Raw genomic sequence first — 15,000 nt, 5'->3', positions numbered from 1 at the left:
ACCCCTCACAACAGTCATCACCCTTCACAACACTCATCACCCCTCACAACAGTCATCACCCCTCACAACAGTCATCACCCTTCACAACAGTCATCACTCCTCACAACAGTCATCACCCCTCACAACAGTCATCACCCTTCACAACAGTCATCACCCCTCACAGCAGTCATCACCCCTCACAACAGTCATCACCCCTCACAACAGTCATCACCCTTCACAACAGTCATCACCCCTCACAACAGTCATCACCCCTCACAACAGTCATCACCCCTCACAACAGTCATCACCCTTCACAACACTCATCACCCCTCACAACAGTCATCACCACTCACAACAGTCATCACCCTTCACAACAGTCATCACTCCTCACAACAGTCATCACCCCTCACAACAGTCATCACCCCTCACAACACTCATCACCCCTCACAGCAGTCATCACCCCTCACAGCAGTCATCACCCCTCACAACACTCATCAGCCCTCACAGCAGTCATCACCCCTCACAAAAGTCATCACCCCTCACAACAGTCATCACCCCTCACAACACTCATCACCCCTCACAGCAGTCATCACCCCTCACAGCAGTCATCACCCCTCACAGCAGTCATCACCCCTCACAACAGTCATCAACCCTCACAACAGTCATCACCCCTCACAACAGTCATCACCCCTCACAACAGTCATCACCCTTCACAACAGTCATCAACCCTCACAACAGTCATCACCCCTCACAACAGTCATCAACCCTCACAACAGTCATCACCCCTCACAACAGTCATCACCCCTCACAACAGTCATCAACCCTCACAACAGTCATCATCCATCACAACACTCATCACCCCTCACAACAGTCATCATCCCTCACAACAGTCATCACCCTTCACAACAGCCATCACCCCTCACAACAGTCATCACCCCTCACAACAGTCATCACCCTCACAACAGCCATCAACCCTCACAACAGTCATCACCCCTCACAACAGTCATCAACCCTCACAACAGTCATCAACCCTCACAACAGACACCAACCCTCACAACAGTCATCAACCCTCACAACAGTCATCACCCTTCACAACAGTCATCACCCCTCACAACAGTCATCACCCCTCACAACAGTCATCAACCCTCACAACAGCCATCACCCCTCACAACAGTCATCACCCCTCACAACAGTCATCAACCCTCACAACAGTCATCAACCCTCACAACAGTCATCACCCCTCACAACAGTCATCAACCCTCACAACAGTCATCAACCCTCACAACAGTCATCACCCCTCACAACAGTCAACCCTCACAACAGTCATCACCCCTCACAACAGTCATCACCCCTCACAACAGTCATCACCCCTCACAACAGTCATCACCCCTCACAACAGTCATCAACCCTCACAACAGTCATCACCTCTCACAACAGTCATCAACCCTCACAACAGTCATCACCCCTCACAACAGTCATCAACCCTCACAACAGTCATCAACCCTCACAACAGTCATCAACCCTCACAACAGTCATCAACCCTCACAACAGTCATCAACCCTCACAACAGTCATCAACCCTCACAACAGTCATCACCCCTCACAACAGTCATCACCCCTCACAACAGTCATCAACCCTAACAACAGTCATCAACCCTCACAATAATCAACCCTCACAACAGTCATCAACCCTCACAACAGTCATCAACCCTCACAACAGTCATCACCCCTCACAACAGTCATCACCCCTCACAAAAGTCATCACCCCTCACAACAGTCATCACCCCTCACAACAGTCATCACCCCTCACAACAGTCATCACCCCTCACAGTCATCACCCCTCACAACAGTCATCACCCCTCACAAGTCATCACCCCTCACAACAATCACCCCTCACAACAGTCATCACCCCTCACAACAGTCATCACCCCTCACAACAGTCATCAACCCTCACAACAGTCATCACCCCTCACAAGTCATCACCCCTCACAACAGTCATCACCCCTCAAAAGTCATCACCCCTCACAACAGTCATCACCCCTCACAACAGTCATCACCCCTCACAACAGTCATCACCCTTCACAACAGTCATCACCCCTCACCACAGTCATCACCCCTCACAAGTCATCACTCCTCACAACAGTCATCACCCATCACAACAGCCATCACCCCTCACAAGTCATCACCCCTCACAACAGTCATCAACCCTCACAACAGTCATCACCCCTCACAAGTCATCACCCCTCACAACAGTCATCAACCCTCACAACAGTCATCACCCCTCACAAGTCATCACCCCTCACAACAGTCATCACCCCTCACAACAGTCATCACCCCTCAGTCATCACTTCTCCCCTCAAATCAATTTGATTTTCGTAATGTAATAACCTCTTCTAATGCAACGAGAAATATAGGCAGATGGATAGAAGAGGATGGAGGTAGTGGAGGAGGAAGATGGAGGTAGTGGAGGAGGAAGATGGAGATAGAGGGGAAGAGGAGGGAGGTAGTGGAGGAAGATGGAGGTAGAGGAGAGGAGGAGGGAGGTAGAGGAGGAAGATGGAGGTAGAGGCGAGGAGGAGGGAGGTAGAGGAGGAAGATGGAGGTAGAGGCGAGGAGGAGGGAGGTAGAGGAGGAAGATGGAGGTAGAGGAGAGGAGGAGGGAGGTAGAGAAGGAAGATGGAGGTAGAGGCGAGGAGGAGGGAGGTAGCGGAGGTAGATGGAGGTAGAGGAGAGGAGGAGGGAGGTAGCGGAGGTAGATGGAGGTAGAGGCGAGGAGGAGGGAGGTAGCGGAGGAAGATGGAGGTAGAGGCGAGGAGGAGGGAGGTAGAGGAGGAAGATGGAGGTAGAGGCGAGGAGGAGGGAGGTAGAGGAAGATGGAGGTGGGGAGAGAGGAGGAGGAGGGAGGTAGAGGAGAAGATGGAGGTAGAGAGAGGAGGAGGGAGGCAGAGGAGAAGATGGAGGTAGAGGCATGGAGGGAGGAGAAACAATGAGATATGAGGAGACTGGAGAGTAGAGAGCGAGAGAGAGAGCAGGAGAGAGAGAGAGAGAGAGAGAGAGGTAGAGAGAGAGAGAGAGTAGCAGAGAGAGAGCAGGTAGAGAGAGAGGGATGAGAGAGAGCGGAGAGAGAGAGAGAGAGAGAGAGAGAGAGAGAGAGAGAGAGGGGGAGAGAGAGAGAGAGAGAGAGAGGGGGAGGGAGAGAGGAGAGAGAGAGAGAGAGAGAGAGAGAGAGGGGGGAGAGACAGAGAGAGAGAGAGAGAGAGAGAGAGAGAGAGGGAGAGAGAGAGAGAGAGAGAGACAGAGAGAAAGAGAGAGAGAGAGAGAGAGAGAGAGAGAGAGAGAGAGAGAGAGAGGGAGAGAGAGAGAGAGAGAGAGAGAGAGAGAGAGAGAGAGAGAGAGAGAGACAGAGAGAGAGAGAGAGAGAGAGAGAGAGAGAGAGAGAGAGAGAGAGAGAGAGAGAGAGAGAGAGAGAGAGAGACAGAGAGAGAGAGAGAGAGATAGAGAGAGAGAGAGAGAGAGAGAGGGGGAGAGAGAGAGAGAGAGAGAGAGAGAGGGGGAGAGAGAGGGGGAGAGACAGAGAGAGGGGGAGAGAGAGAGAGAGAGAGAGAGAGAGAGAGAGAGAGAGAGAGAGAGAGAGAGAGAGAGAGAGAGAGAGAGAGAGAGAGAGAGAGAGAGAGAGAGAGAGAGAGAGAGAGAGAGAGAGACAGAGAGAGAGACAGAGAGAGAGAGAGAGAGAGAGAGAGAGAGAGAGAGAGAGAGAGAGAGAGAGAGAGAGTAATAATCTCAGCTTCATTGCAGTTAACAAACTCCGGAAAAAAAACTTTTTTTCAACTTTGCAATTGATAAAGTAGTTTGTTGAAGTTCCTGTGTGGTGGTGATGGTGGTAGTTGTGGTTGTTGATGGTGGTAGTTGTGGTTGTTGATGGTGGTAGTTGTGGTTGTTGATGGTGGTGGTAGTTGTGGTTGTTGATGGTGGTAGTTGTGGTGGTGATGGTGGTAGTTGTGGTTCTTGATGGTGGTAGTAGTTGTGGTTCTTGATGGTGGTGGTAGTTGTAGTTGTTGATGGTGGTAGTTGCGATTGATGATGATAGTTGCGGTTGATGATGGTAGTTGTGGTTGATAATGGTGGTAGTTGTGGTTGTTGCCTTGTTAGTGATGGTGGTAGTTGTGGTTGCTTTGTTGGTGATGGCGGTAGTTGTGGTTGTTACCTTGTTGGTGATGATGGTGGCAGTTGTGGTTGCTGCCTTGTTGTCATTAGTGGTGATGGTGGTGGTGATGATGGTGGTAGCTGTCATTACTATGATAATTGTTGATGAGACTTATGTGGTAATTGTTGTTACTGGTGGTTGTTTGTTATGGTTGTGCTTACCCAGCTGTACTAACAGGGGTTCGAGAAACCACTCTTGCTTCAGCCTCCCTCATTTCCTGCCTCTTGGGTCACATCAAATATCCTTAGGCCTATCTACATACAGTTTCAATACATATTTGGCGTCAAGAAGGGTTGGTTAACGGAGTTTAAAACCTATCGACTACACGAGGGTCATTAAGGCTGTATGTCAGGTGTTTATTATGAATATTTAAAACACGAGGATAGTGAGGCTCAAGTTAGAGTATGTAGGAAAGAGGGAAATTATTTCCCAGTAAAAGTTGGCCTTAGACAAGGATGTGTGATGTCACCGTGGTTGTTTAATATATTTATAGATGGGGTTGTAAGAGAAGTAAATGCGAGGGTCTTGGCAAGAGGCGTGGAGTTAAAAGATAAAGAATCACACATAAAGTGGGAGTTGTCACAGTTGCTCTTTGCTGATGACACTGTGCTCTTGGGAGATTCTGAAGAGGAGTTGCAGAGATTGTGGATGAATTTGGTAGGGCATGCAAAAGAAGAAAATTAAAAGTGAATATAGGAAAGAGTAAGGTTAAGAGGATAACAAAAAGATTAGGTGATGAAAGATTGGATATCAGATTGGAGGGAGAGAGTATGGAGGAGGTGAATGTATTCAGATATTTGGGAGTCGATGTGTCAGCGGATGGGTCTATGAAAGATGAGGTGAATCATAGAATTGATGAGGGGAAAAGGGTGAGTGGTGCACTTAGGAGTCTGTGGAGACAAAGAACTTTGTCCTGGAGGCAAAGAGGGAATGTATGAGAGTATAGTTTTACCAGCGCCTTATATGTGGGTGTAAGCATGGGTGATGAATGTTGCAGCGAGGAGAAGGCTGGAGGCAGTGGAGATGTCATGTCTGAGGGCCATGTGTGGTGTGAATATAATGCAGAGAATCGTAGTTTGGAAGTTAGGAGGAGGTGGGATTGCAAAACTGTTGCCCAGAGGGCTGAGGAAGGGAGGTTGTTGAGGTGGTTCGGACATGTAGAGAGAATGGAGCGAAACAGAGTGACTCAAGAGTGTATCAGTCTGTAGTGGAAAGAAGGCGGGGTAGGGGTCGGCCTAGGAAAGGTTGGAGGGAGGGGGTAAAGGAGGTTTTGTGTGTGAGGGGCTTGGACTTCCAGCAGGCATGCGTGAGCGTGTTTGATAGGAGTGAATGGAGACAAATGGTTTTAATACTTGACGTGCTGTTGGTGTGAGCAAAGTAACATTTATGAAGGGGTTCAGGGAAACCGGCAGGCCGGACTTGAGTCCTGGAGATGGGAAGTACAGTGCCTGCACTCTGAAGGAGGGGTGTTAATGTTGCAGTTTAAAAACTGTAGTGTAAAGCACCCTTCTGGCAAGACAGTGATGGAGTGAATGATGGCGAAAGTTTTTCTTTTTCGGGCCACCCTGCCTTGGTGGGAATCGGCCAGTGTGATAATAAATAAAAATAATAATTTAAAACACAGTGAATATACACTCCTCTCAGTGTATTTATACAGAGATATAAACCCCTCAGTGTATATACACTGAGGTTTACCTCTCAGTGTATTTATACAGAGATATAAATCCCTCAGTGTATATACACTGAGATTTACCTCTCAGTGTATATACACTGAGGTATATCTCTCAGTGTATATACATAGAGATATACACCCGAGTTTTTATACACAGATATATACATCTCAAAGTATATACACCGGGATATACACCCCTCAGTATATATACCCTGGATGTTGTATGCCAGCCCGAATTGTGATTACCAAACCTTTAGCGTCCAGATACTAGTCAATAATAAAATAATAATAATAATAATAATAATAATAATAATAATAATAGCAATGATAAACATTAATACGTCTGTTTTGTTTATATTTCTCCTGCGTCGGTTTTTGAACGAAATTAAACGTACTGGAGGAAGGTTTTTTATGCGGCGTGGATCATGGTACTTCCCAGGGGTCACAGAAGAGTACTTTCCAGGAGTCACAGAAGGGTACTTACCAGGGTTATAGAAGTGCACTTCCCAGAGTCACAAAAGAGTACCTCTCAGGGTCACAGAAGGGCACTTCCCAGGTTAACAGACGGGTACTTCCTAGGAGTCACAAAATGGCACTTCCCAGGGGGGTCACAAAAAATCACCTTCCGGGGTCACAGAAGGGTACTTCCCAGGAGGGTCACAAAAAATCACCTTCCGGGGTCACAGAAGGGTACTTCCCAGGGGGGTCACAAAAAATCACCTTCCGGGGTCACAGAAGGGTACTTCCCAGGGGTCGCAGAAGGGCACTTTACGGGGTCACGGAAGGGTACTTTCCGCGGCTTGCAGAGGGTTACTTTTCAGAAACGAAGAAGGATACTTTCCAGGGTCACAGAAGGCTACTTCCTAGGAGTCACAAAAATGGCACTTCTCAGGGGGTCACAAAAAAGCACTCTCCGGGGGTCACAGAAGGGTACTTCCCAAGGGTCAGTAAAGGGCACTTTCCGGGGGTCACAGAAGGGCACTTTACGGTTGTCAAAGAAGGGTACTTCCCAGAGGTCACAGAAAGGTACTTCCCAGAGTTCACAAAAGGGTACTTTCCTGGGGACAAAGAAGGGCACTTTCCGGGGTCACAGAAGGGCACTTTCCGGGGTCACAAAAGGGCACTTTCCGGGCGTCACAGAAGGAAAATTTCCGGGGGCTACAAAAGAGTACTTTCCGGGGGCCACAAAAGAGCACTTTCCGGGGGCCACAAAAGAGCACTTTCCGGGGGCCACAAAAGAGCACTTTCCGGGGGCCACAAAAGAGCACTTTCCTGGGGCCACAAAAGAGCACTTTCGGGGGTGGGGGTGATAAGTCGTAACACTGTATAAACACACTTAAGTGCTGGAAAATTAAGGGATTAGATAACTTGCTTCTTATTAGTGAACCAGCGACATTGTGCAGCTTTTTGTGGTGGGGGAGGGGGAGAGGGGGGAGGAGGAGGGGGGAGGAGGAAGGGGGAGGAGGAGGGGGAGGAGGAGGGGGAGGAGGAGGGGGGAGGAGGAGGGGGGAGGAGGAGGGGGGAGGAGGAGGGGAGAGAGAGAGAGAGAGAGAGAAATTGAAAGGAATATGGATGGTAAAGTTCAACACATTCCTCCCCTCAACACACTCCCCCCGTCAACACACTCCCCCCGTCAACACATTCCTCCCGTCAACACACTCCCCCCGTCAGCACATTCCTCCCGTCAACACACTCCCCCCGTCAACACACTCCTCCCGTCAACACATTCCTCCCGTCAACACATTCCTCCCGTCAACACTCCCCGTCAACACATTCCTCCCGTCAACACACTCCTCCCCTCAACACATTCCTCCCGTCAACACATTCCTCCCATCAACACACTCCTCCCGTCAACACATTCCTCCCGTCAACAAACTCCTCCCGTCAACAAACTCCTCCCGTGAACACACTCCTCCCGTGAACACACTCCCCCCGTCAACACACTCCCCCCATCAACACATTCCTCCCGTCAACACATTCCTCCCGTCAACACTCCCCGTCAACACATTCCTCCCGTCAACACATTCCACCCGTCAACACATTCCTCCCGTCAACACACTCCTCCAGTCAACACACTCCTCCCGTAAACACATTCCTCCCGTCAACACATTCCTCCCGTCAACACATTCCTCCCGTCAACACATTCCTCCCGTCAACACACTCCCCCCGTCAACACATTCCTCCCGTCAACACACTCCTCCCGTCAACACATTTCTCCCGTCAACATATTCCTCCCGTCAACACACTCCTCCCGTCAACACACTCCTCCCCTCAACACATTCCTCCCGTCAACACATTCCTCCCATCAACACACTCCTCCCGTCAACACATTCCTCCCGTCAACACATTCCTCCCGTCAACAAACTCCTCCCGTCAACAAACTCCTCCCGACAACACACTCCTCCCGTCAACACACACTCCTCCTGTCAACACACTCCTCCCGTCAACACACTCGCCCCGTCCACTCACTCGCCACCTCACCTCGCCACATCTCCAGCAACTCTGTAAAAACCAGGCTGGTTTTACCCCTCAAACACATGGTTGTGGGGGGAGGGGGGGGGAGCGCCTCTTTCAAACACGTCCCGCCTCCTTCTTCCAACTTTTTTATTCCTCCTCGTACCTGAAATCTGAGTCCCCCCTCCCGCCCCCCGTGTAATCCCTGTTTGGGAAAGTCCCAAAACAGGATTTATCCTCAGTAGGGGAAAGGCGCCGACTTCGCCCGAGGGGGTTTCCCCCTTTCAACTTTTCCTCTCACTCCTTTCCCACAAATCCCTTTCGCCGTTTCTCCAGTGGGAAGGGTGAAAGGGGGAGACGCAGTGGGTGAACCTAGGAGTGTGTGTTCATAAAGGGGAGGGCAGCGTGGGGTGTGCAATGGGGGAATCAGCCTAACGAGCGGCCAGGGGTATAGCAGCTTCCTGCCTGCCTGCCGCAGCGCAGCCAGGGGCTGTTGATCGATGGTTGGTGGTGCTCTGAACGATGCTGAGAGGCGCATTATCTGCTACTTTTGTCAGCTTTCCGCCGTAACTGCGCGCCACTGGCTAAGTTAATCATCAAACTCCTTAATGAGTCCCTCCTGAAGATGCCCCTTCCTCTCTTTCCTCCCCCCTCCTCCTACTACTACTACTACTACTACTAGCCACTTCCTCTTTCCCTCAAATATCTGCTGCTGCTACTGCTACTAGTAGAAGTAGTGCTACTACGAATGCTACTACTATGACAACAACTACTATTACTACTGCTACTGCAACTACTACTACAACAACAACTATTATCTGAGAACTCCGGGAGAGGTCACAGTCAACAAATCCTGACATTCTCCTGCTCAATAGACTCTCCTCTCCCGTTCCTCGTAACGGATTTGTAATAGACGGTAGTAACTTCCCCACCCCCATCACCCCTCCTTCCCCCATTCCTTCCTCCCCCTTCTCCTCCCTCCCTCCCCCATTCCCCACCCATCCGTGATTTAAATTCTATCTTTCTCCACCATTAGTCTGATTACGCAGGAGCCGCTTCATAGTCTCGGCCGAACACTGCGCGATTATCTTGCGGGGTTTGTTCGCGGTAGCGCGCGTATGCGAGCGAATGCGTACTCACCTAGTTGCGGTTGCCGGGGGAGGGGGTGGGAGGGGTGGTCGGGGAGTCGAATCTCTGCTCCCAGAGCCACCCATTAATTACCGATGAAAGGTTACCTGTAGGTTACCTGGTCTGTGACCTGGCAGAGGGGATCCTCTCCCCCGCTGCTAGGCCACAGACCAGACCTGGCTCCTGGTCTGGTCTGTCAGGCTCTCGTAAGATCTGTCATTGCTTACTCTTAAAAGAAAATATGGTAAGTGCTTTCGTTTCCTAATGGCTTTCTAATTACTGCAACTTTGAGCTCTTTAATTATTGTTTCTTTGGGCTTTCTAATAATTATTCCAAACGGCTTTCTAATTACTGTTTCTTTGGGTTTCCTAATTGTGAAAATTATTCAATAATTTGAAAGAATTTGAATTTGCATTCAGGTGGTGGCACTTCCGGGACTAACTTAAGGCGGAAGCAGTGCTTCCTGACGAACCTGTTGGTAATTACTTGTCCCTGGTACACTCTTTGTCCCTACTCTTCTAAGTGTTTCTGCCCTATAAATTTCTCTGCGTATCTTCCATGTCGTCCATATGCTGCAGCAGTTATCTGGTTGATGGGTGCTTCCGGAGACGTGCTCGGTGTTATACTCACCCCAAGATCTTTCTCCTTGAGCGAAGTTTGTAGTCTTTGGCCACCTAGCCTATACTCCGTCTGCGATCTTCTTTGCCCTTCCCTGATCTTCATGACTTTGCATTTGGCGGGGTTTAATTCGAGAAGCCAGTTGCTGGACCAGGTGTCCAGTCTGTCCAGGTCTCTTTGAAGTCCTGCCTGATCCTCATTTGATTTAATTCTCCCCATTAACTTCATCATCATCATTTGGTATATGTCATTCACATATACCAAAAATAGCACTGGCCTTTGGACCGACCCCTGTGGAACCCCGCTCGTCACAGGCGCCCACTGTGATACCTCATCACGTACCATGACTCGTTGTTGCCTCCCTGTCAGGTATTCTCTGATCCATTGCAGTGCCCTCCCTGTTATACGCGCTTGATCCTCCAGCTTCTGCACTAATCTCTCGTGAGGAACTGTGTCGAAGGCCTTCCTGCAGTCCAGGAAGATGCAATCAACCCACCCCTCTCTCTCGTGTCTTACTTCTTTGTGTGTGTGTGTGTGTGTGTGTGTGTGTGTGTGTGTGTGTGTGTGTGTGTGTGTGTGTGTGTGGGCATGACAACAATGGGACTTTCTTGTATAAGTTCTCTCTAAGGACCTTCAATCCCTAGAGTCAGTCTCTCTCTCTCTCTCTCTCTCTCTCTCTCTCTCTCTCTCTCTCTCTCTCTCTCTCTCTCTCTTCCTCTCTCTCCTATTGCAATTAATATATTCAAAGCAAGCGCTAAACCCGTGTGGGTGATACAGCGCTGTAGTTTCTGAAGATGCACTCAAGGTGCACTCAAGGTGCACTCACTAAATTAGTGTTACGTTCCCCTTAAGGCGCTCATTGACACTTCCGAACGTAACCATTTATATATTCCCAGTTTAAAGCTATCCACTACTGCTACTACTACTGCTACTACTACTGCTACTACTACTGCTACTACTACTACTACTACTACTACTACTACTACTACTACTATGACCACTATTATTAACACTTTTACTATTATCACTACTACCACTACTACCACTACTTCTACCATCACCACCACTACTACTACTACTACCACCACCACCACTACTACTACTACTACCACCACCACCACCACCACCACCACCACAACCACCACCGCGACCATCACCACTACCACCACCACTATCACCACCACCAAGAGAGCCTCGACTCTGGTCCATCACAAAAGGTACAAATACAATGCTGAACAGTGCCTCTGTGAGTGCCACTACTCCTCCCCTTCCTCTCTGAAGGGAAGAGGAAGAAGAGAAGGAAGAGAAGGCACAGAGGATGAAGAAAGAGGGAGTGATGAAAGGGAAATTATTAAAAGCGAAGAGGGTTGAAGAAGCGGAGGTTGAAAAGGGGGTAGATAGAGATGGTGGATGGGGAGTTGAGTTTGTGAGGAAGAAAGAAGTAACGGCAGTACCAGTGCCAGGAGCAGCAGCACCAGGAAGCAACAGCAACAACTGCAATAACAACAGCAGCAACTGGAGCAACAATGACGGCTGCAGCAACAGTAGAAGCTGCAGCAAATACAGTATAGCAATAGCAGCAACTACAGCAACTGCAGCAATAGCAGCAGTGCCACTAGCAGCAGTGCCACCAGCAGTAGTTCCACCAGCAGCAGTGCCACTAGCAGCAGTGCCACTAACAGCAGTGCCACTAGCAGTAATGCCACCAGCAGCAGTGCCACTAGCAGAAGTGCCACTAGCAGCAGTGCCACTAGCAGAAGTGCCATTAACAGCAGTGCCACCAGCAGCAGTGCCACTAGCAGCAGTGCCACTAGCAGCAGTGCCACCAACAGCAGTGCCATTAACAGCAGTGCCATTAACTAGCAGCAGTGCCATTAATAGCAGTGCCACCAGCAGCAGTGCCACTAGCAGCAGTGCCACTATCAGCAGTGCCACCAGCAGCAGTGCCACTAGCAGCAGTGCCACCAGCAGCAGCACCTCTGGAAGCGTCTCCAGTTAATCTTCAGGCAAGAAGGAAGAACATGGCAAAGAAAGAAGGAGGAAAAGACAAAGAGTGGAAGAAATAATATTAATTAGGATATTACAAACACATGTACACCTCGGCCTACCATACTAGGCAGTGAACCAAGTCTCCAGACAAGGACGAATACCTGGAGGATGTTCTGGGGGTCAACGCCCCCGTGGCCCGGTCCATGACCAAGCCTCGCGGTGGATCAGATCCTGATCAACCAGACACAAGAAGGTATATTTCCCTTCAAGAAATTTACAGGATGTAAGATGATTTTTAACTCTTGGGATTTTTAACTCTGGAGGGAGGGGGAGGGGGTTAGCCACATAGGATAACCCAAGAAAATCAGTGAGTTATCGAGGACTGTGTTGTAGTTCTATGTAATCCTTCAATTTTGTCCCCTAGGATGCCTCCCACAACAATCACAACACAGTGGATATTACTAGCAAAGAACCATTGCACTTTTTTTTACAAAGTTAGGAAAGACCAGTTAGTGTGAGTGTACGTGACCAGTGTTAGTGAGTGTGTGACACCTTCAGAAAAGTGGGCAAACACAGCCTCTACTCGGCCAGGGAGACTACAGCCTGATCGATCAGGCCAGGAACCAGACGTTCTACTCCGGGACCGAGCCGCGGGGGCGGTGACCTCAGGAAGCAACTACAGGTAACGCCATGTCATTCCTGGTGGTGAAATAAAATTCCTTAACTCGGGGAGACGTGGCAAGAAGTCACCCAGTTGACTAATGTGAGAGTTGAACTGTTAAACAGAGTAGTGGGGGCCCTAAATAAACTGCTCAAACTTGACTGTCAGTTTGACTGGTCTGAAGATCGTGCTTGAATCAGTGGCTGGTGAACACCGGATAAACTGTAATGCCATGCGGGAAATAGCAGAAAGAGAGAATAAGTAAAAAGGGGAAAAGGGAAGATACAATGTTTAGGAGGAACAAGAACAAAAAATGCAGAAGAATTAGAAAAAGCATATACAACAAAAAGGAAGAATATTACAACAATCTACAGGAACATTTATTCTGCAAGGGTTCCAGTGAAAAAAAAATCTCCATTAAAAACCAGTAAAAACAAAAATATATTTCCATTAAAAAACAAAAATATATTTCCATTAAACCCCCAAAACGCCTAAATTATCCTAAAAACAAAAGAAAAATATACACTTAAATTTAAAGTAATAATAAATTCTATATGACACTAAAAACCAAAGAAAATATTTTGGTTAAAACCCAAGTGAATTTTTTTCCAGATGAGGTAAATTTAAGTTTCTGGGAAGTGTCACAGTGTTGTTACTTAAGTGGTAAGTGGTGTCACGGTGTTGTTACTTAAGTGGTAAGTGGTGTCACAGTGTTGTTACTTAAGTGGTAAGTGGTGTCACAGTGTTGTTACTTAAGTGGTAAGTGGTGTCACGGTGTTGTTACTTAAGTGGTAAGTGGTGTCACAGTGTTGTTACTTAAGTGGTAAGTGGTGTCACAGTGTTGTTACTTAAGTGGTAAGTGGTGTCACGGTGTTGTTACTTAAGTGGTAAGTGGTGTCACGGTGTTGTTACTCAGGTGGTAAGTGGTGATACAGTGTTGTTACTTAAGTGGTAAGTGGTGTCACAGTGTTGTTACTTAAGTGGTAAGTGGTGTCACGGTGTTGTTACTTAAGTGGTAAGTGGTGTCACGGTGTTGTTACTCAGGTGGTAAGTGGTGATACAGTGTTGTTACTCAAGTGGTAAGTGGTGACACAGTGTTGTTACTCAGGTGATAAGTGGTGACACAGTGTTGTTATTCAGGGGGTAAGTGGTGACACAGTGTTGTTACTCAAGTGGTAAGTGGTGACACAGTGTTGTTACTCAGGTGGTAAGTGGTGACACAGTGTTGTTACTCAAGTGGTAAGTGGTGACACAGTGTTGTTACTCAAGTGGTAAGTGGTGACACAGTGTTGTTACTCAGGTGGTAAGTGGTGACACAGTGTTGTTACTCAAGTGGTAAGTGGTGACAGTGTTGTTATTCAGGGGGTAAGTGGTGATACAGTGTTGTTACTCAGGTGGTAAGTGGTGATACAGTGTTGTTACTCAAGTGGTAAGTGGTGACACAGTGTTGTTATTCAGGTGGTACGTGGTGATACAGTGTTGTTACTCATGTGGTAAGTGGTGATACAATGGTGCTACTCAGGTGGTAATTGGTGATACAGCGTTGTTACTCAAGTGGTAAGTGGTGATACAGTGTTGTCACTCAAGTGGTAAGTGGTGATACAGTGTTGTTACTCAAGTTGTAAGTGGTGATACAGTGTTGTTACTCAAGTGGTAAGTGGTGATACAGTGTTGTTACTCAAGTGGTAAGTGGTGATACAGTGTTGTTACTCAAGTTGTAAGTGGCGATACAGTGTTGTCACTCAAGTGGTAAGTGGCGATACAGTATTGTCACTCAAGTGGTAAGTGGTGATACAGTGTTGTTACTCAAGTGGTAAGTGGTGATACAGTGCTGTTACTCAAGTGGTAAGTGGTGATACAGTGCTGTTACTCAAGTGTTAAGTGGTGACACAGTTTCTGTGCTCTCGTGCACTTACACACACGTACATGCACGCAGGTGTGAGCACACACGTACATGCACGCAGGTGTGAGCACACATGTACATGCACGAAGGTGTGAGCACACACGTACATGCACGCAGGTGTGAGCATACACGTACATGCACGCAGGTGTGAGCACACACGTACATGCACGCAGGTGTGAGCACACACGTACATGCACGCAGGTGTGAGCACTCAAACACACACACACACACACACACACACACACACACACACACACACACACGCACACACACACACACACACACACACACACACACACACACACACACACACACACACACAACGTAGAAACAGACTGTACTCTACTGTAACTAGACGTACGTACTCACCTGGACCCACACCATCGTAGGTAA

At 48.4% G+C, this 15,000-nt stretch overlaps 1 protein-coding gene across 1 annotated transcript in view; it reads right to left on the bottom strand.

Annotated features, from left to right (window-relative positions):
- LOC138852951 (protein Skeletor, isoforms B/C-like) overlaps window positions 1–15,000 on the bottom strand; it is a 399,531-nt gene that overhangs the window by 96,856 nt on the left and 287,675 nt on the right. The window contains exon 2 of the mRNA XM_070086828.1: window positions 14,977–15,000. This exon is cut by the window's right edge and continues 123 nt beyond it. Within this exon, the coding sequence (XP_069942929.1) occupies window positions 14,977–15,000 (24 nt within the window). The remainder of the gene's footprint in view (window positions 1–14,976) is intronic.

The sequence above is a fragment of the Cherax quadricarinatus genome, chromosome 19 (assembly GCF_038502225.1).
Source record: "Cherax quadricarinatus isolate ZL_2023a chromosome 19, ASM3850222v1, whole genome shotgun sequence".
Taxonomy (NCBI): Eukaryota; Metazoa; Arthropoda; class Malacostraca; order Decapoda; family Parastacidae; genus Cherax; species Cherax quadricarinatus.
This window is presented reverse-complemented; position numbering and strand designations above follow the sequence as displayed.